Source organism: Cynocephalus volans, chromosome 14 (genome assembly GCF_027409185.1).
Source record: "Cynocephalus volans isolate mCynVol1 chromosome 14, mCynVol1.pri, whole genome shotgun sequence".
Lineage (NCBI taxonomy): Eukaryota > Metazoa > Chordata > Mammalia > Dermoptera > Cynocephalidae > Cynocephalus > Cynocephalus volans.
This window is the reverse complement of record NC_084473.1, coordinates 92,516,393-92,536,612: the sequence shown is the minus strand read 5'-3', so window position 1 is coordinate 92,536,612 and position 20,220 is coordinate 92,516,393. Positions and strand designations below refer to the sequence as shown.

Here is a 20,220-nt window from a genome sequence, read left to right as displayed (position 1 = left end):
TAAATTTAAAATCTTCTCCCAAACAAAATCCCAGATCCAATTGACTTTACTGGTAATTTCTACAAAATATGTAGTGAACAAATATCAATTTTAAACAAATTATTTCCAAGAGTAGCAAAAGGGGAAAGGGTTTTTAACTCATTTTATTAGGTCAGAAAAACCTTGACATCGATGCCCAACAAGGACATTATCACAAAGAAAATTTCAGGCCAATCTCATAAACAGATGAGAAATTCTTTTTTTTTTTTTCCTTAATTTTATTTTGTCGATATACAATGTGGTTGATTATTGTGGCCCATTACCGAAGAAATTCTAAGCTAATTATTAGCAAATTGATTTCAACAACATACATAAAGGATAATACATTGTGACTTAATCGGATTAATTCCAGGAACGTGAAGCTGTTTCATGTTAGAAAGTTCATTCTTTTATTCCACATCAACAAACTAAAGGAGAAAAATAATACATCTACCTCTCAACAGACACTGAAAAGTTATTTAGAAAAATTGATTCAGGAATGTATTATTTTTCAAAAAATAAACTCATAAAACTAGTAATGGAAGAAATTCTTAAACTCTTCTAAGACTAGGAATCTGTAATCTGATTTTTTAAATGTCTTTTTTTTTTTACACCTACAGAAACATCACGTCTGGTACTGAACTGTTGAACATTTTCCCTTTGTGTTGAAGACGACGATAGTGGGGACCTCAACAGATTGTAGTTACTGCAGATTTGATAAGCTGATCATAACACTGATAAGCAAATGCAAAGACTGAATATAGTCACGATGCTTTTAATGAGGAAGAATTAGATGGAAGGACTTGTACTACCAGATTTAAAGATCCATCAGAAAGTTATGATAATTTATTTTTATTTTTATTTCTTTTCTGTGACTGGTAAGGGGATCGCAACCCCGGGCTTGGTGTCGTCCGCACCACGCTCAGCCAGTGAGCGCACCGGCCATCCCTATATAGGATCCGAACCCGCGGCGAGAGCACCGCTGTGCTCCCAGCACCACACTCTCCTGAGGGAGCCACGGGGTCGGCCCAAAGTTACCATAATTTAAATAGTCTACTGCTGGTTCAAGGATAGATAACGAAACAGAACTGCAGGTCTAGACCTGGACCCACATACAGACTTGATTTTGGCCAAGACAGAACAGAGAAGTAGGGGAAGTGTGATCTTTTCAATAAAGGGTCCTGGACAATTGGATGTAATCTTGAGTGAAATGAAACCTGACCCCTTTTTCACACCGTTTGTAAAAATACAGTCGGCCCTTGGTGTATGCGGGTCTCACATCTGCAGATTCAACCAACTACAGATCAAAAATGTTTGAAAAATAAATGGATGGTTGTGACTGCACTGAAAATGTACATACTTTTTTCCTTCTCATTATACCCTAAACAATACAGGATGACAAGTATTTACATCACATTTACACTGTGTCAGTTATTCCAAGTAATCCAGAGATGATTTCAAGTATACGGGAGGATGTGCGTAGGTTATATACAAACACTACACCATTTTATATCAGAGACCTGAGCATCCATGGATTTTGGTATCTGTGGAAGATGAATATTGAGGGACAACTGTAACTTCCAGTGGATTGCAGACCTAAATAGGAAAGTCAAAACAGTACATTTCTAGAAAAACACTTCCACAATTTTAAGGTAAGAAAAGATATATATATAAATCCAGACATACAAAGCACTACTGGAGAGGGAAAAACTTGCTAAGTAGGTCTTATTCAAAATAAGAATTTCTGTTTATTAAAAGACAACATTAAAGGAATGAAAAGACAAGCCATAGAATGGAAGAAAATATGTGAAAAAAGCAAACAAAGGTATCATATCCAGAATCTATGAAAAACTCCTTCAAAGTAATAAGGAAAAGACAACCTACTAGAAGGACAGACAGATGACTTGGACAGACAGTTTACAACAAAGGCTGTCCCCATGGCCAGGAAAAATATGAAAAGGTGCTTGCCCAGGTGCAATCTGAGGAAATGAAAATTAAATTTATAGTGTGATACCACCGTACACATCAGGGTGGGTAAAACAAAACAGACTGGCAGTACCAAGTACTGTTGAGTGTGTAAAGTAACAGGAGCACTTGTACATGGCCAGTGGAAGTGTAAATTGGTACAACCTCTTTAGGAACCAGTTTGAAGTTGAAAATATGCATAATCTGTCATCTACCAGTGTTACTGGTGGATAGGTTTGTCTACCCATCAAGTATACAGGTATGTATACATTAAATGTGTGCACATGTGCAGAGTGCATGAGAGCATTCACAGGAGCCTTATGCATTCTAGGCAAATACCAGAAACAATTCAAGTGTGTATATAGCAGCAGAAGAGATAAACAGCAGTACGTTCCATTATCTGAATGAAGTGTAAGTACGTGCAGCAGCGTGGATGACTCTCACGAACTGCTGAGCAGTGGAAGTAGGAAAGGAGTGTGCAGAGGCTCCTGGGTTCTGGCAATGTCCATCGTCTTGATGGAGCCAAGGTGGTGTAGATGTTTGCTTTATAATAATCCATTAACTTTACACTTATATTCTATACTTTTCACTATACCTCTTATATTTCACAAGAAGTTTTTAAAAAATCACCTTGAATAAATAACACTCCTTGAAACTTAGGATTTACTAGGCTCATGGGGAAAAATTGTGAAAATCTAGATTTATTAAATATAATTTGTGAATATGTGTGGAGGCAGGATAAGGGTGGAAGGGTCATACCTGATGAAGTAGAAATACCACTGCGCTTGGGATTAGGAACCTAGAGTCCACATCTCACTTCTTCCTCTAATTAATGCGTGATCTTGGGCAAGTCCCTCAATGTATCTGAACTTCAATTTTCTCATCTGTAACATGAGGGTAATACTCCTCCCCTTTTCCTGCATTGTAGGATTGTATTGAAGATGTGAAAACTGAAGGAGAAAATGTACAGAAAATACTTTGTAAACTGTCAAGTTCTTTGCCAATGTTGCTAGGAGTAGAAGTAGTATTTGTTGCCAGATGTTGAGGAAAACACTCATCAGAAGCTGGTGATATTTGTCGGCATATGCGAATCCCTTTACAGCAGATTCCCCGGAAGGCCACTTGTCCCTCATGATCTCTGTCCAGGGAGAGAAGAAAAGAGATTAACATTGACCCAGGGGGGTATTGCTGGTAATCAAAAGATAATCAAGCCTCAAAAGCAAAGTGATAACAAATTTGAAAATTTGTAGAACTTTCATTTAATATTTATGAATTTGGGTTTTACAGGCTCCACCCTTGTCATGGACTGCAACATAACGGACACAGGGACAACACAAATCGACAGTGCTGGACAGTCAATGACACTTTGGCAGATACTTACTACAATGAATCCAAACGAATCAGAGAGGGATTGGAGTAGGTGTTTTGCTTTTCTGGATTCTCTAAAAACTAGCAAGAATTTCTCCATCTAAAATAATTTGGTGTTACTACTGCCTTTTTTAGACACTTCTCACTGCCTCCTTATCCCTCCCACTGGCTTCATCTTTCAAAGAACTTCTCAGGCCTGTGCATGGCCAGGCGTCTGGTTGAAAGCAGTGTGACATGTTCGTGTTATCAGTCTTCCTAAAACCTAGTTAGGGAACAAAACACAAAGTATGCCTCAGAGCAGTAAGATCCATTTTTTTCAGCTATTGCTGAAAACTAGTCCCATAGACATCCAGTCATATCATGAGCCTGGGCCTTCAAGGCTTAGACAGCAAAACAATCACCCACCTGGGACTTCTGGGGGAGATAGTGCATAATCATTAGTGGTCTAGAAAGAAGGTTAACAAAGTCAGAAGGCTGAAGAACTTGTGCTGGCCCTTCCAGTGTAGAAGAGTTACTGTATGTGGAGATTGGACAGGGAAGTCTCTCAGGGCCGTGGAGGGCGTCTGTAGTAACAGAGCCCCCCTTCCTTGTCACTGTCTGGAAGAAAGTGCAAATTTGCAACCTCACAATCTACACACATCAAAGGGCCACTCAGTGAAATATTTGCAGCATAAAATGATGGTCCAAAGTGTATTCTAGGAAAAAATTCGATCTCCAGAAAAAGGATTATGAAATGTGTTGGGTAAATATTTTATGTGGGTGAATACTCATGGGTTAATGATCAGCTTTTTTCTTTTATAGAAGCTGTGCTGCTTTTCAGGAACACACTTCATGCACAGTAAACATAACCTTCTTAGAAGTAAGAATGGAGGATTACGGCCTTCCTTTCACGTGCCGTGCTGGAGTGTCTGCAGCATACATCATGTTAGAACTCCCAGGTGAGGTTCCAGTGGGATACAGTGTGTTCAAAACGATGGCCAGGAAACACAGGAAAGAAATGGTATTAAACGCTCCTTGTGAGGCAGCAGGGTGGTATTGAATAGAGACACTAAATATGAAATCTGGGGAAAAGCTGATGTGGTGTCTGATAATGTTCTCAGAGTAAGGCTATGATTTTATTGCAGTATACTTAGAAAATGCCATATAAATGTACATGGAAATTTTAAACATCAAAATTCTAAGAAGCTATTAAGCCTGATTGCTCAACTTTTACAACCATTTGCTTGTGATTTTCACCTTTTAGATGATTTATTATAGATAGTTGGATGTACAAATAAATGCTTATGTAGACTTTTACCATGTAACTTTGTAAAATTATCTATGAGGCTGAATTCCAACATTTGAGCAAGAGAGCTTCAAACTCACTGTGTGTACACAGACTACACTCCTAACACTGTTCAGAGCTTATCCATTAGAGGTAATAAAGCTGGAGAATAGACAGTTAAGGGTAAAATCAGAATCTTCAGAACAACTTTAAATTCATAACATTCCAGGGGAAGTGTATGAACTACCTTGTAAAATGCCATGTGGTTGACCAAGACAGTTTTTTTTCTTGATTCTATTAATATCATTTTTGTGTGTGTGGCTAATTATGTGCGAGAGAGGGCCTGTATTTGCTAGTGTCCCTTAAAGATCAGTTAAACCCACGTTCACATGCATCTAGCTAAAGTCCCATCAGAAATGTTTTTCTAGAACTTAATACAAAATATAGTGGTTGCCACAGGAGCCAGCACATGTGTTTTTGCTCATGCTCAGCTCATAACCACATAAGTGTCCGTCACCTCCCTTAGAACAGGGGCTATTAAGGAGATGTCCATGGCATCCAGCATTTCCAGGTGTGCACGTTCTCACCTTGCTTCTGTGATCTGGGGGCCAAGGTCACTCTGTCTCCAGCTGCCCGGACTGTGAGTGAGCACAGCCCCTCCTCTCCTCACCCCGGACCCGTGGGGAATCCTCTTGGGTTGCGTCATGTGGAAGGAGCCTTGGGCTCATCTGCCACCACTGTCCACTTTTGCTCTTCTCCCTGGCTTCTCCTTGTCATGGAGAGTCACTTTCCATCACTTTCCCCCAGTCAATTGCGTGCATCCCATCTTTCTCTATGGCACCTCACAGTGATTCTTGAAGTCCCAGCATCGGTGCTGTTTTCTTTCTGCATCCTCATCCCCATTAATCTCCCTTCCTTTTATGGTATCACTGTCAACCCTGTGCAGGTGCAAATTCCAGATCTCCAGCTCTCTTCTCTCTTCCCACGTGGCAGCCTGCATTCGCAGCTGTGTACTGGACTGCGGGCACATTGGGCTAAAGATTGGAAGCATATTATCCTCTCAAACCTCTGGGTTCTCTTCCTGTTTTTTTTCATGTTTGTTCCTGGTACCCCCATATCTTCCACATTATCCAGGCTCAGAATCTGGGGTCGCTCTGATGCCCTCTTCTGCTTCCCTCGTGCCTCCACCCAGTTGCAGTTGCCGAGGTCTGAACAGCCTTCCTACGCAGGGCCTGACTGCTGCAGCCGTCCCCGCCTGCTCCCCCTAGCAAGCGAGGTGGCAGAGTGGTTCCAACCCACGCCTTTAGGGTCCAGGTTTTTAGGATCAGATCCTGGCTTTGCCATGTGTGAGCCGTGTGAACTCAGAACTGTTACGCAGCCTGTCTGTGCCTGCGTTTCCTCATCTGTAAATGAGGATCATAACACTACCTTACTTCAAGCATTGTTCTGAGAAACAACTGGGATTTTCTTTTCTTTTTTTTAAATTGTGGAATATAACATACATATAGTAAAGGACACACAGAATATATGGATCACATAACAACTAATAAAAAGTCATTTCTTTGCTTTTCCATCTGCACTGATATCCCTAAGAATAGTTTAGTTTGGCCTGTTTTTGAGCGTTAAGAGCTTATACAGGAGGTTTCCTTTTATGTCTGCTTCTTTGCTCAGGTGTGTGGGGTATGTTGGCGCATCGATGATGCTGCAGGTAACTATAGTCCATTCATCTTCATTGCTGAGTCCTGTTCTGTTGAATGACTAGGTCGCGATGTATCCATTCTACTATAAATATATGGTTATTGGCATTGTTCCCAGTTTGGGACTTTTAACAAATAATGCTGCTATGAAAATTTCTGTATGTGTGTCCTGGTATCCAAGTATGTGCGTCCCTCTGTGATACATCATTCGGAGTAGAATTTCCAGATGAGAGCCTGTCATTAGCTTTTCTAAATAATGCCATACTGTTCTCCAGTGTGATTTACCAATATTTACTGCTAGGGCTAGCAGTGTGTGAGAGACTCTGATGAGATACTTTTATAAACCAAGCACACAGCCTGACATTTCGTGAATTCTTTAAAAAGTGCTTATTTTTATTAGTATTATCCTGGTTCTTAACATTATTAGGTGCCATTTGGAGGATTATATCAATTTTTTTAGTGGTTTCTTTGCCTTGAGGATTTTTTCTAGTCCAATATATTCTGGTGACCATTGTAGAGTCATCTTCTCCCCGGGTGGCTATCACCCTGCCACCCCTGCCTGGACATTAGTGACACATGCTTATCCCTGGGATGAACTGGAAGCCCTGGCTTGGCTTTCCGGGTCTCCCTGGTCTACCTGATCCCACTCATTTCTTAGTTCTCTCTCTCATTTTCCCTGCAGACCAGAGGATCGGAGCAGAGACAAAGGCAGGTCTCTGTGGGCCCCGTGTTTTGATGAAGGAAGGGACTTTGAGGCCTTTGCAGCAGTGTGTGGTAGGCCGGTGAGGACAGGATCATTTTTCACCCAGGGAGCAGGGCAGGATCGGCTGGCCTCTCCTCCCCTCTCGCTCCGCAGTAGCTTCCATCTGAAATGCAACCTGGCTCAGCCCGGAGGGAGTGATTCTGGGTCCACCCCAGGGAAAGGAGGGGAAGCTGATTGTGTAAAGCCTTGGAGATTCCACAAGACCTGAAGTGGTTACAACTGAAATCTGCCTCAACCTAGAAGTTGGAGCTCTTGGTTTGTTAACCTAGACTGAAGTTGGCCAATGCAGATTTCCATGCCAGTACAGACTTACTGGTATCTGTGTTCAGAAGGATTCTGAGACCACGTCCTGGCTCCGAGGCACTATGCTGTCACCAGCTAATACCTGTCAATCATGTGCAAGGAGGGAGGGGTCCTTTGTTCGCTTTGTTTTAGGCTGATTAAGAAGCTGTGCTTACTAAATTCATCTCTGTTCCTACCGACACTCACTTCCAATCTCACATGCAGTGTGTTTGGTCCTGTGAGCTTTGTTTTATTTGCCCTGAGTTCTCAGGAACATCATCCTCTAAACTCAAGCCTCTTGTTGGTTTTCTTGGGGGCAGAGTTATGGTTCCAGCTTCTCCGTTTGACCTCCTTGTTTTTGTTGAAGACACATCCAGATTTGAATTTTATTTGGTTTGTCTGAAATGGATCACTAGAAAGTTGTTTAGATCAGATGTACCCCTCTGTGAATTTCCTTTGATTACTTGTTCTCACCTACTGTCTCAGTTGGAGGCTGGGGGTAGCCATATGGACTCAGCTGGCAAATACCTCCTTTATATATATGCCAGGGCATCTGGTATATATGTCAACAGTGAATTTTCTATTTATTTCTATTTCAAAGCCCCTATTCCCTTTGAATTTATTCATCAATGTCCTGATTTGATTTAATCATCTTTAAACTCATTTACAGAGCAGAAGGTATCAACACTCCTGAATGCAAGGAATGATCAACCCAGAAATTTCAGACCATCTCTCCTGTCTATTGCCAGGGGCTTTTAGAATCCCATAAATGTTGTGGGCATGATCTTCCTATCATGACAGTTTTCACTACCAAGATCTCTAAAATATACACTAAAACTTGCCTGACCTGGATCCTCCCAAAGGAAGAAGTGGCATTTTTGCTCCAAGAAGGAATCACAAGCTGGGAAAGAGCAAGGGGGTGGGGGGTCTCTCATGGTTGGGAGCCAGAAGTTCTAAAAAGTGGTCAGGATTCGATCAGGCACCCACGTAGAGAGCAGTTCACCTGGCTGCAGCAGGACTTAGTTTGGGGGGGTACCGAATGTGGTTTCAGTTGTTGGCTTTATTGTGTGAAGTATTTAGAGACACACAATAACAAATAGGAAGTGTTGGGCCTTGAGATGCCTACAGCATGGTATGGCTTAGGGCCTGTTGTGATAAGCTCTTAATGAGCATTTTAAAAATAAAAGTGTTCTGGGGGTGAGAAGAAAGGACCCCTGTCCTTCCCCTCCTCGCCCACCTCTGGTGAGGAGGGAGGCCCAGGAAGGGCTGATGGAGGAAGCGGTGTGCGAGGTGGGTTCCGAGGATGGGGGTTTCTCTCTTCCTCCCTCCTCCTTCCTCTTTTCCAGCTCTCTCCACCCTGGAGGCTCCTGCATCGGGGCAGGGTCTGGGCTGTGGCACGCAGGCGGTTGGGCGGTTCCTCTTCTTGGACAGGTAGAAGCGTGTTTTGCAGACTTGCAGTGCCAGAGGAACTGGTTCTGCTCCTTGGGCTCTGCCCGCCACTCGTGCTGTGCTCATCATCGCCCGGCACCACGATCCTCGGGCACAGAGGGGTGCACACGCCCTGCCCGAGGCCATGTCTCTCAGGCTCCTCTGTCACGGGGAGGGTTGGGCGACGCTCTGGCTCTCGGCCAGTCTTGTGGAGCCAGCAGCAGTGGCTTCCAGGAAAGACAGCTGATGGCCCTTTATTTGTGATGGGAGCCTTGCTGCTCAGTGTTGAGTGGCCGGGAACCAGTCGGAACAGTAACAGTGTTGCAATCGCCAACATGCAACAGAACCACCTGGGGAACCTCCCAGTAAACTTATTTGGGCTGGGCCCCTGGAGAGTCTAGTGTTGTCACATAAGGCTTGCAGGTAGCAGAACCCAGATATGTGGGTTTGCAAAGCGGTCCTCATGCAGCTGGGACCAGCTATCAGTATCCAGCGCGCTGAGGAATTTTCCTCTCCTGGGTTCCCAAGAACCCATCTCTTTCCTAAAATTCACAGTCCAGATCAGATTACTCTACGCCCAAGCCTATTACTTAACTTTAAAGAAACATTTAAGCAGTGCCCTTATTGACGTTTATATATTTCCATTTGGCATTTAGAATGTGATCTGTATTAGTAGAGGATATACTTGACTCTGTATTCTTATTATTTTGCTGTCATTTGTAGCTCCATATTTTCGAGCTTACTTGGTAGGAGGGCTTGGTGCCTTGGCACTTGTGGCTGTGTCTGCTGTGTGCGTCTACAACATTTTCAAGATCGACATTGTTCTTTGGTACCGCAGTGCCTTCCGTTCTACTGGGACCATAGAAGGTAAGTGTGTGTAATCACTAAAAAACGCCTCAAATTTGTTACCTGCTCACCCGTATAACCACTTTAACACACTTTGTCGTATTTTACTAGCTTACCTTTCATGCTGTTGCAAATTTAGAGGAAGGAATGCCCTGGAACTACTTATGCTTCAGAGAAAAGATCTGTCTGTGCTCATCAGTGTCCTTCCATCAAATAAGGCTTCCAGGTCCTAGTGACAAGTAGCAGGAGCAGGTCATCCTCAGGGTCCCACTGCAACCGTATTAGAAAGGCCCTCACATCCGTCAGTGTTTGCAAAAGAGGAAAATTCCTCATAGAGCCAGGTCTCTGCATCATGATGTGTGCTCAGCACAGCGGCGCTTTGTGTTATGGGGAGTGATGCACCCTGTGGCACCCTGTGGGTGCGGATCTCTAGGCCCTGTCCTCGGTAGAGAGAGAGATGAACCTAAGTCTGAGTGTGAGTTTTCTGCTTCTCCCCGTATGAACTTAGAAAGATATTTAATTTTCTTCTAATTCTAAACTATAGAAAAGAAGACAGGAATAAAGGCAGGGAGGAAGGAAGGGAGGGAGGGAAGGAGGGATGAAAGGAGAGACAGAGGGAGGAAGGAACAAAAGAAAAGGGAAGGAAGGAAGTAAAGAAAAAGGAAAAACCGAAGAAGAAATCAAGCGAATCCCACCTCGCCGAGAGCTGGCAAGTGACTGAGCTGAGCTCTGTGCCGGAAAGCACTCAGCAGGGGCCGGGGCATGGGGGCTCCGCTGCTTGCCTGGAGGTCAAAGCAAGCTGCCCCCCCACCACTCTACTCTGGGGTTTTAGTCTGTGGTGTCTGTGTCCTGCCAGCGCTATTTGACACAGAAATCTTCTTTGTGACTCTGACACTCTGGGGGACAGGCATTTTCCACCATTGTAGTTGTAAATCTTTGTGCTATTTGGATGGAAATATTAACATAAGGTCAAAAGAAATCTGTGCAGCTGACAAGCATGGAGATGCACAAATTTATACCTTTCAAGTCCAGAGACATGCAGTGACAAGAGGAGGAAAAGGGCAGAACTGGGTGTTTGGGCGAGTTTTATGAGTAACTGACACACAGAAGAGCACCATTTACACTGAGGGCCTGCTTTGCACACTAAATACACAGCATAAGTTGTCCACATGTTTTATAAAACACGGATGTCCTAACTCAGACTTGATTCTAAGTTAAATTTCAGAATTCAAAATTAGCAACCCTTGAGCCATGTAGAGAGCACCAAACTCCATTTTGATGGCAAAATTCAATCAAGCCTTGCATATGCAGCACAACTGAAGTCCTGCAAGCACTGCAGATGGCCTGACTGGATGAGGGCTTTCAATTTTTGGCTGTGGTCACTGCAGCGGCTGCCCTGTCTGAGCCCACCCATGACTGTCCTCCTGCCTGCATCCATTTGAAAAGACAATTCAGTCCACCCGCACTTATTTTTCCTGACACACATGTGAATGGTTCTGCTGTTTTCTGTTCTTCGACTATTGGAGGACTGTGTCACTTTGCATGGTGTTCTGGCCCCACGGTGTGTCTCCCTCAGTGACTCACACCCCTCCCAGGAGTGTGACTGCAGCCGTGATGTGCAGAGTGCGTGGTCGGCACAGCAGGAAGAGAAAAAATAGTGACTCACCCTGAGCGGGAGGAGCTAGGCACGTGAGCTGCTCAGGGAGCCTCACTCTCTGCTGAGACTAGGCTGCAGCTCGAATTCTGAACCCAGGGCTGAGCATTTGGAGATCGGAGCTGACATGCAGCCAGTGGTCCTCCTTGTTTGTTTAAACTCAGAAATGTGTGCACTTTGTGATTTAATTCTCTACAGTTCACTCCATGAGAACTACCCTGTAATCACATCCCTTCCCGCTGAGTGTTGGCTTTGACAATGAGCTGGTGATGAGACTCCCAGATAAGTCTCAGATCCTGTTTACAGCTTTGTTTCCCTCGAGGATGTTTCCTGAGTTATCTGGGAGCACACCGAGTAATGGACGGCAGATACAAATGAGGGGGAGAGAGACATTATGTCCCTCTTGTGATAAGTCATTTATGCCACCAGCTGGATTAAGCTTGATAAGACCACTAATAAATAGTTAGGTGTGTGTGACACAGTTTTAGTCAGAGCCATTGACAGGCCTGGCTGAAGTCGGCAGATTCTGTATATACTCATTCAAATCCGAGGCACTTTTATGATTGTCCTGCCAGGTGTGCAGGTGTGCACAAGAACGGAAAGCTCAGCTTAAAAATGCACTGGAGAGATCTGCATGTGCCTCACCTTATTCCAAATAGGCTTATGGAGAATGCACCTGTAGAACAGACAGATTAAAAACAGCACAGTTGAAGCAACACACTGTACCCCACAAATATGTACAAGTGAGTGTTAAAATAAAATAAAAACAAAATAGGTACAGTGAACAAAGGGGAAAAAAGGTAAAATGGTGAAATAAATCAGGGGGAGTTAACGACAAATCTTGGATGGGTTTAGAGGTGAATTTGCTTTCAAAGCTAAAAGAAAGGCGATTACAAGATCCATCGTGTGCTGTTCACAGAAACTTTCCAGTTGCTCATGAAAGAACATGGATTTTCCGGGGCTAGTTTCAAGGGAGATTTTTTGTAGGGAGTTATTTTAAAACAGGATGATGTAAGAAACCCTGTCTGCCTTAACATTCCCGTGGCAAATGTAATAACATGTTTAATGTGGCTTTTCTTCTACTGTCTCTAATGCATGTTGAGGCTAAAAGCCAAACCTTATGCAATTCAGTAAAAACATTTACAGGAAGGCCAGATTGAATCTGTTTGATTTTCCCACCAGTCTGGTTTGGTCAGGTCTAAAATTTAACAATATCATATCAAGAGAAAGCAGGGAATTGAATGATCTTTAGGTAGTCCTTCATAAATACTGACTTATTCAAATGAGCCTTTGTATCTTAAGCCAACAGCCAGTAAAGGCAAATGCACATGCTTAGACACTGGAGGAGGGTTGGTGGTATGCTCAGAAAATAAAGGGACTTGGCCAGGACCTGGGTAACTGTCACCTCAGCGTTACAGAGACGTGCTGTGCAAGCGTCTGCCGCAGGGCCCAGTTTCCTCAGAACGCTCGCTAGTAGGTCTGCACTTCTGGAATCTTCTTGGTGAAAGACAGTGGGAGGTGTCCAGCACGTTGTTACTTGTTGCTGTTCATTGTTATCTCCTCAGTTACTGTTCTAGTTACTACAGCTGGGAAGCAAATTACCTCAAAACTCGGTGGCACAAAACAAGCACTGCTAATGGGGTGTGTGGGCCAGGAGTGTGGACAGGCACAGCGGGGACGGCCTGTCTCAGCTCCGGGATGTCTGGGGTCTCAGCTGGAGGAGCGGCAGTTGATTTTGGCTGTCTTTGGTGGCCTCAGCCCCTCTCCACAGGGGCCTCCTGACGCGACCTCTCTGTGTGGCCTGCTTCAGGCTTCCTTGCAGCACAGTGGCTGGCTTCCAAGAACATGTGTCTCAAGAGCAAGAGAGCCAGGCAAAAGCCATGGATTTTTTATAACCTAACATCTTAATTTCTAGGTCAACTCCTCCACATTCTATTTGTCGGGGCAGCTGCAGAGGCCTACCCAATTTTAAGGAGAAGAAACAGATCCTGCCTCTTTGTGGGGGTGTGGTAAAGTTCTGAAAGAATGTGTGGGACTAGAAACATTGCTGGAGCTGTTTTTGGAAAATACAGTCTGACGCAGTTGCACAGGACCCATGAGGGACAAGCTCTGAGACGTTCCTGCTCCTAATTCCTATTTTAGCCACACCAGAGGGACCCTGGCCCTGGGCTGAGATCAAGGCTGTGCATTTACCAGCTGGGAGACTTCAGAGAGCTCCTGCAGCCTTGCTGGCCTCGGGTTGCTTATCACACTCCGAGGATGCAGCCGTGCTCCTCACAAGTGATCATGACAGGCAAAGCCGGGAAGTGCCGGCTGCTGTTGCCTGCGAAAGGCAAAAGCTCCCACTGCTCTTTTGCTGTATTTCAGGAAATGACACCCCGGTCATGTGAAGGTGAGGGAAAACTCTGCATTTTGAGGACAAGTCAGCAAGTCGTATCTCTATTCAAATGCTTAGTCAGAAAGAAAGGGGGGGAAAAGATGACCCCAAAATTGGGGATATTTTTATATTTTGAGTTTTTGAAAGGTGTGAGACATTCTCGCTACCCAGATCCCTTCTCCTGAGTTTGGATGTCCAAAAGTGCCTGTGTCCTAGACACCCTGCTTACAGACAGGGAACATGGGACACTAGCAAAAGAGAGAATAACCTAGTAAAAGTGGTGTGTTTGTTTCATAATCAGAGGCAGTGGGGAAAAAAAAAGATACAGATTGAGAGAAAAGAGTTACCAGTGGCAGGGCTTGAGACAGAAGTGGCAATGAACCTGGATGTTCACTGTAGTTACGAGGCCAGGAAATACCGCTTTGCTGGGGAGGCTTCTCTCTGTGGTGAACGGAGCACCAGCACGACCAAACCCTTATCAGAAGCAAAGGGAGAAATACGACCAAATGTTTAAACAGAAAAATTTGATTCCCTAAAAGTTCAGAAACATAAGAACTCTATGAAATGTTTCTTTTTAAAAATTTTTTCTATTCTACAATCCTCTGGCTTTGGAAAGTCAAATGTATGACTTTAAATTTAATACAGAAAAATATCCACTTGTTTGAGTGGTGGTCCAGACCAGTGACCTACAAGATTCCACAAGGATTTTTAGTTGTGTTGGGTTTTTGCCAACTCTAGACACAGAGTTAATCATTCCTTTTATACCTGCCCTATGATTCCACTTTTAAAGCTGAAATTGACCTGTCCCCAACATTGTTATAACCTCTTTGGGCCTCTGTAAAATCAAGCTTTATGCAGACATTTGGCAAGTGCTGATTGAGACCTCTTCTGCACCAGCTCCTGCTCTAGGTGCTGAGAACAGAGCAGGGAGCCCAAGTCCCCACTCTCACATGGCTTCCTTTCATCACAGAGGGTGGGAAGGCAGAGAAAGAGTGTATATGTGTGCATGTGTGTGTGCAATCACATGTACACGTGCATGCATATGCATGACTGCGTGTGTAGGACTGTGCACACGGGGACACGTGTGCACACGACCGCATGTGTACACGTGTGTGCACAGGTGTGCACGTATGTGCGTATGCTTGTGCATTATCATTCTTCACAGGATGGCCAAGAGCAGAAACCTGAAGGTTGGCAGAGGTTGGTGTGAGAACTGATGGAATGAGAAAAGGTAACATGTAAACTGTAAAGTTCAGTATACGTGTTAACTATTGTCACTTAGACAACTAGAGAAAAGCAAGATTTTGCCTTCTCTTGTTAATCTTCAAAGCACCCCATCTCCAAGCCCGTTCATCAAACAAACTCCCATGAAAAGGGATAGAAAAGAAAGCTCCCCTCTTGGGTTCCCCATTAGGTTGGCTGTGACTTTCCAAGTGGCCCGGACCTTGAAATCACATTTTCCAATGCGACGCCCACAGTCCCTGTCCTCCCATGCAAGCCCTCTTGCCCTGCTGAAGTGTGTCATTCACAGAACTCCTGGGAAGGCCCTCTTCGTGCCTGCTCACCCTTCACTCTCAGACCCACACTTCCTTCTAAACCCTCCTCACCCTTTAAAATCCAGGAGCTCTTGCACACCATTTTGAAGTTTTTTAGGAACTCCAGACAGTAGGGAGTTTCCTTTCTTCCTGTCTCTGCTGTTCACTTAGCCGTTGCAGTCTTGTGGTGCCTTATGCTGTTTTTGCTCTGTGCATGTGAAAGGTCTGCCCAGTTAGATCCCGGGTCTTGTGCATCCTTGCACTGGTGAGCACAGAGACTGTTTTTAGTGGTTGCTCAATACTGCTCATTGTGACGGTGGTGACGTGCTGTCATGCTTGACTTCTCAGAATGGCATGGCAGATCCCTAGGGTCTGCTCAGATGCTCGTTCTCTGTATTACACAATTCTGCACAATTGCAGTGATGGAATTCACTAGTGGGTCTAAATTAGGAGGGATTAGGCCTGTTTTGCCTGGTGCAGTTAGGGAAGAACTCTGTGCACAGGCCCCACCAAGGGTAACATGGGTGGAGTCTGCTGCTCTTAATTCTCATTACCAGCCACATCACAGGAGCAGTGGGCTTAGAATCAAGACTTGGGATGGAATTAGGAATGGTGGAAATGGTGCAACCTTCCCAGTCTCACCTCCATTCTTGTGTAGTGGGGATGAAACCTTGCAGGATGATTTGTGAGAGTGAGATGTCATAGCGTGGCAGTGCCTGGCACCAGCCAGCAGGGCACTCTGAAGTCACTGAACCCAAGCCAAAAGCACATCATGGCAGCACCTCGGGTTCTCCCCTTGCTCACGTGAGAGAATTTGGTGGGAATGATTCCTTGAGCTTGCCCCACTTCCTTTTCAGACGGGAAGCTGTATGATGCATACATCTTTTACCCAAAGCCTCAAAGTGAAAGCGAGTCACGATGTGGACACGCTGGTGTTGAAGATCCTGCCCGAGGTGCTGGAGCAGCAGTGCAGATATAAGTTATTCATATTTGGCAGGGATGAGTTCCCCGGACAAGTTGTGTACTAAGTGAGGTATAAAAATAATAATAATAAAAAAGAACCTCTCTCTTCCTTCACTCTACAAAGAGCGGCAACTCTGCTCGCCTTCCCCGTGGAACCTCAGGCAGGCTGTGACCAGAGCCTGCAGGCTCCCTTCTCCACGCAGCTCATTCCTGCACCACCGTGACTGGCATTCGCGGGGGCAGTCGTGTGAGTCTCACTTTAGAGTAAGGATGTACTTAATCCATGCACATGAACAATGGCCCGTGATGTGGTCTTGGCCAAAAGACCAAAAAGAGACTAGTGGTCATTTGCCCTCATGTCACTGAGACTAACTGCAGAGTGTTCTCTATCAGTTTGAATATTTAAATCAGGTCATGTTTAAAGGTGATTTTATAAACCTCAACCCCCCTCGCTCCTTCCCCACCTAAATAAAATGAGAGATTTTTAAATTTACTTCTCCCATTTAACAGGAGCATAGCTTTGGGCAATTCAATGGACATCTCTGAACCTCAGTTGTCTCATCTGTAAAATGGGAATAAGAAAACTTCCCCGACTCAGCTGAGCGACCTGGATGAGAAAATCTGAGAAGGGAAAGTATGGAGCTTAGCACACATTGGACGCCCAACCCAGAAGTTCCCTCCTGTCCTCTGTTCTCTCCCCGTAAAACGGAAAAGTACAGTAAAATGGCTGAAATCTGAAATAAACATCCTTTTTTAGTCACTAGGAAATGTTACTCACTCACTTCTTCAGCAAATATTTATTGAGTACTCTATGTGCTGGCTACTATTCTAGGCACTAGGGATACAAAAATAAGCCAATCAAGAAGACTCTGTCCTTAGAGGTTGCAGTCTATTCTTATATTCTACAGGAGGCAATTGCAGGCCAAAGAGTGTTTGCAGCGATGGGTGTTTAAAGAACCCTCCCCTCCCTTCCCAAGCAATCAGTAGGTTTCCAAGTCAGTTGCATAGATCCTGGTCATTTAAATAGCTATAAAGAACAAGAGGAAAACACAAATACAAGATTAACACAATATCTGAGCTAATTACATTTTCTCTAGCCTTTTAAAACCTACTTTAAAAAAAAAAAACATGTTGATCATCTACCATATACCAGACGTACAGCTAGTCTGGAAATACAAAGTTAGGCACGATAAGATACTTGTTTGCTGGGGAAGGTGACATACCAATAAACTACAAAAAAAAAAAGTGACTCATGACCATAAAGAACTGATTCTTTAGGGAAAAGCAGAAAGGCTTCACAGAGGAGGTGATTAATTAAACAAACAAAAACGAAAACAAAACCCCCCCACACTTTTGTTAATCCATCCCTAAGTCCTGTTCATCTTAAAGTCTATTTTTTCTTCTCAGTGCCATTTCTAATATTCTCAGTAGCATTGTGACCCGGGCTGTGTTACTCATGAGATCTTCTGAATCTGTTTTCTTTCTTTCTAGCTGTGGCCAATGTCATCGATGAAAACACTAAGCTGTGCAGGAGGCTGATGGTCATCATAGACCCCGCATGGGGGGTGAGCTTTGGCCTATTGAAGAACATGCCAGAAGAACAAATCGCAGTCTACAATGCCCTCATCCAGGACGGGATGAAAGCCATTCTGATTGAACTGGGGAAAACTGAAGACTATATGACCATGCCAGAGTCAATCCAGTACATCAGACAGAAGCACGGGGCCATCCAGCGGAGTGGGGACTTCACAGAGCAGTCACAGTGCATAAAGACCAGGTTTTGGAAAAAAGTGAGATACCACATGCCACCCCAAAGGTATCCACCCTCTGCAGTCCAGCTGCAGAAGCGCGCACCCTCCAACTGCACAGCAGGCAGGCGGGAGGCTGGCTAGGGGCGCGTCACCCACTGACGGCTCTGCAACATGCAGTGGCGCCTGCGGGCTGTGCACCCCTGAAACTTGCAGTTATGCACTTATGAGAGAGCTTGCATTCGTTTGACCAGAGCTACTTCTTCAGGGAAGAATGCCTCTCTAGAAGGCCCTCACTAACCTACTGGCTCCCGAACACTCATGAACACTCGCTGAGCTTGGGGTAGAGAGAGCATTTGGGCCCCTTGGGAGTGGGACACAGGGTTCTACGGAGGACGGTTTACATGTCAGAAAATGTGGCCCATGGTGTGGCACCCGTGGGGCTTGGGCAATTGGGACAACAGCAGGGTGGTCTGTGGCTGTGGGAGGACCGGGAAGGGTCACCATACTTTGTCCATCCCTGGCCAAATTTGCCTAAGAAAGAAGGTTTAGGTGTTCAATGGCGAATGGACAAAGAGGCAGTTTATGTGAAAACTGAAGGCTGCCATTAATTATCTCCTGTTTCACTAGCTGAGCCTCATGTCCTGGGGTCTTGGTTCCAGTCCTTGGAGGTGGACCCAGAGCTGATGGGAAACTTGATGGGGTGGGGGCTGACCTGGAGGTGGGGGTGACAGAAAAGGGGAAAGACAGGTGCTGGGACCATTGGTGACTTTCCAGTTCACCTTCCTACAGTGACTGAGTTAGTCACAAGTCCTGCTTCCCTTGGTCACTACCCTCAACCACTCTGAGTCTGTCCATGGGAAAAGCCTGAGGGGAGACTGAGTCACATCAAATAAAGGGTCTGGAGGATACGGTCTTTTTCCAGAAGACCAACTGAGATGAAGATACACAAGAAAGTGCTTGTCAGACCCCGTGATGTAGTGAGGCCAACGTAGTCCGACCAACGTGAGGATTGGGGAGTGGGGGGCCATGGCTTGGGTGCCTCTTGCTCCTGTGGGGACCCCTCAGCAACTCCAACAGCTTCCTGCTGTGTCCCAGTCAACCTTTCCTCAGCTCTTGATTCCGCTGTGTATTTATAAACTTTCTTTCAGCACATGTTTGCTTGGGTTGGTTTCGTTGGTTTGATGGTTGATTAATCCACGGCTGTCTGGAAAATGAAGAAAGTAGAAAATTCCTCCCTGGTTTCCTTCTTAGAACAGAGCCTGTCCTACAGGTGACAAATCTACCACGCCTGGAATGAGCTCCTGGGGCTGACCCTGGCTCTCAGAGCTGTGGAACATCGGGTCTGAATTGCCAGAGGCCTCACATCTCAAGTGGAATTACTCTGGGGCCCTTGAGGGATGAGAACTCTGTGCAACGTCCCCTCCGCTCCTGTACCCAGGGAGCAGCTGAGGAATGCTGCCGCTGCCTTAACACAAGGACGCACCAGGCTCAGGCTGTCCGAGGAGAGAGACTCTCCACTTGGGGAGGACTTCAGAGTCCTGGCTGCTGTCCTCCAAATCCACCTGTCCTTGGAGGCTCTCTATGAAAGGAGGCAGTTGCTGATCACCTTTCATGCCCTGGCCTAGCCACCTAGAAACAATAACAAAAGAGAATCAGAACCTGCAGTAAGGGAGACAGTGCATCTTTTCTGATTTCAGGCCCAGAACTGGGCTCCAGAAAGAATTGTCCTTTCATGCATGGTTAAGACCTGCTGCACTGAAACATTTGGTTGAAAATGCCTTGTTTTGCTCTGTGTCTCCTCTTCCACACACACCGTCTATTTCCAGGGTACTGTGAGGCTGCAATTGGAATTCTGGACACCCAGTTGAGCTCAGTTTAGAGAAGAGCTGGTAGGGGGTATCACTGTGGGCTGAGATGGGTGACAACTGTGGGCTATGCTCATGGGTCACAGTGGGTGACAGCTGAGACATTGCTGTGGGGCCTGTGGGTGAGAGCCGGGGGCATCACCGTGGTCCTGGTGGGCTGAGCCTCATGTGGAAGCCTGTGCCTGATGGCTCATGCCCTTTCCCCTGTCTTTCTACAATGAAAAATGAAACTGTAACTCTTGTAAATATCACAAGTCCATGACATAAATTTTCTTCTCAGCTGAGAAACATAAACCACAAAATTACTTGTTAGCACCCATGTGAAAATCACAAACATTTTTCTCAATCCCGAAAATAAAAACCTACTTCTACTACATTCAAATGATCAGCTTGTCATTCAGATATTTTTCAACTTAATTATACTTTTCTGGCAGGGTTGTCAAC

General features: G+C 45.0%; 1 protein-coding gene across 1 annotated transcript in view; it reads left to right on the top strand.

The window, feature by feature from the left end:
- IL1RL2 (interleukin 1 receptor like 2) overlaps positions 1 to 18,052 on the top strand; it is a 58,401-nt gene extending 40,349 nt beyond the window's left edge. Inside the window, 8 exon segments of the mRNA XM_063077828.1 lie at positions 3,271 to 3,306; positions 3,309 to 3,399; positions 4,153 to 4,289; positions 9,509 to 9,652; positions 16,055 to 16,106; positions 16,108 to 16,218; positions 16,322 to 16,407; positions 17,652 to 18,052. Of these exon segments, the coding sequence (XP_062933898.1) occupies positions 3,271 to 3,306; positions 3,309 to 3,399; positions 4,153 to 4,289; positions 9,509 to 9,652; positions 16,055 to 16,106; positions 16,108 to 16,218; positions 16,322 to 16,407; positions 17,652 to 18,052 (1,058 nt within the window).
- The last annotated feature ends 2,168 nt before the right edge of the window (positions 18,053 to 20,220 follow it).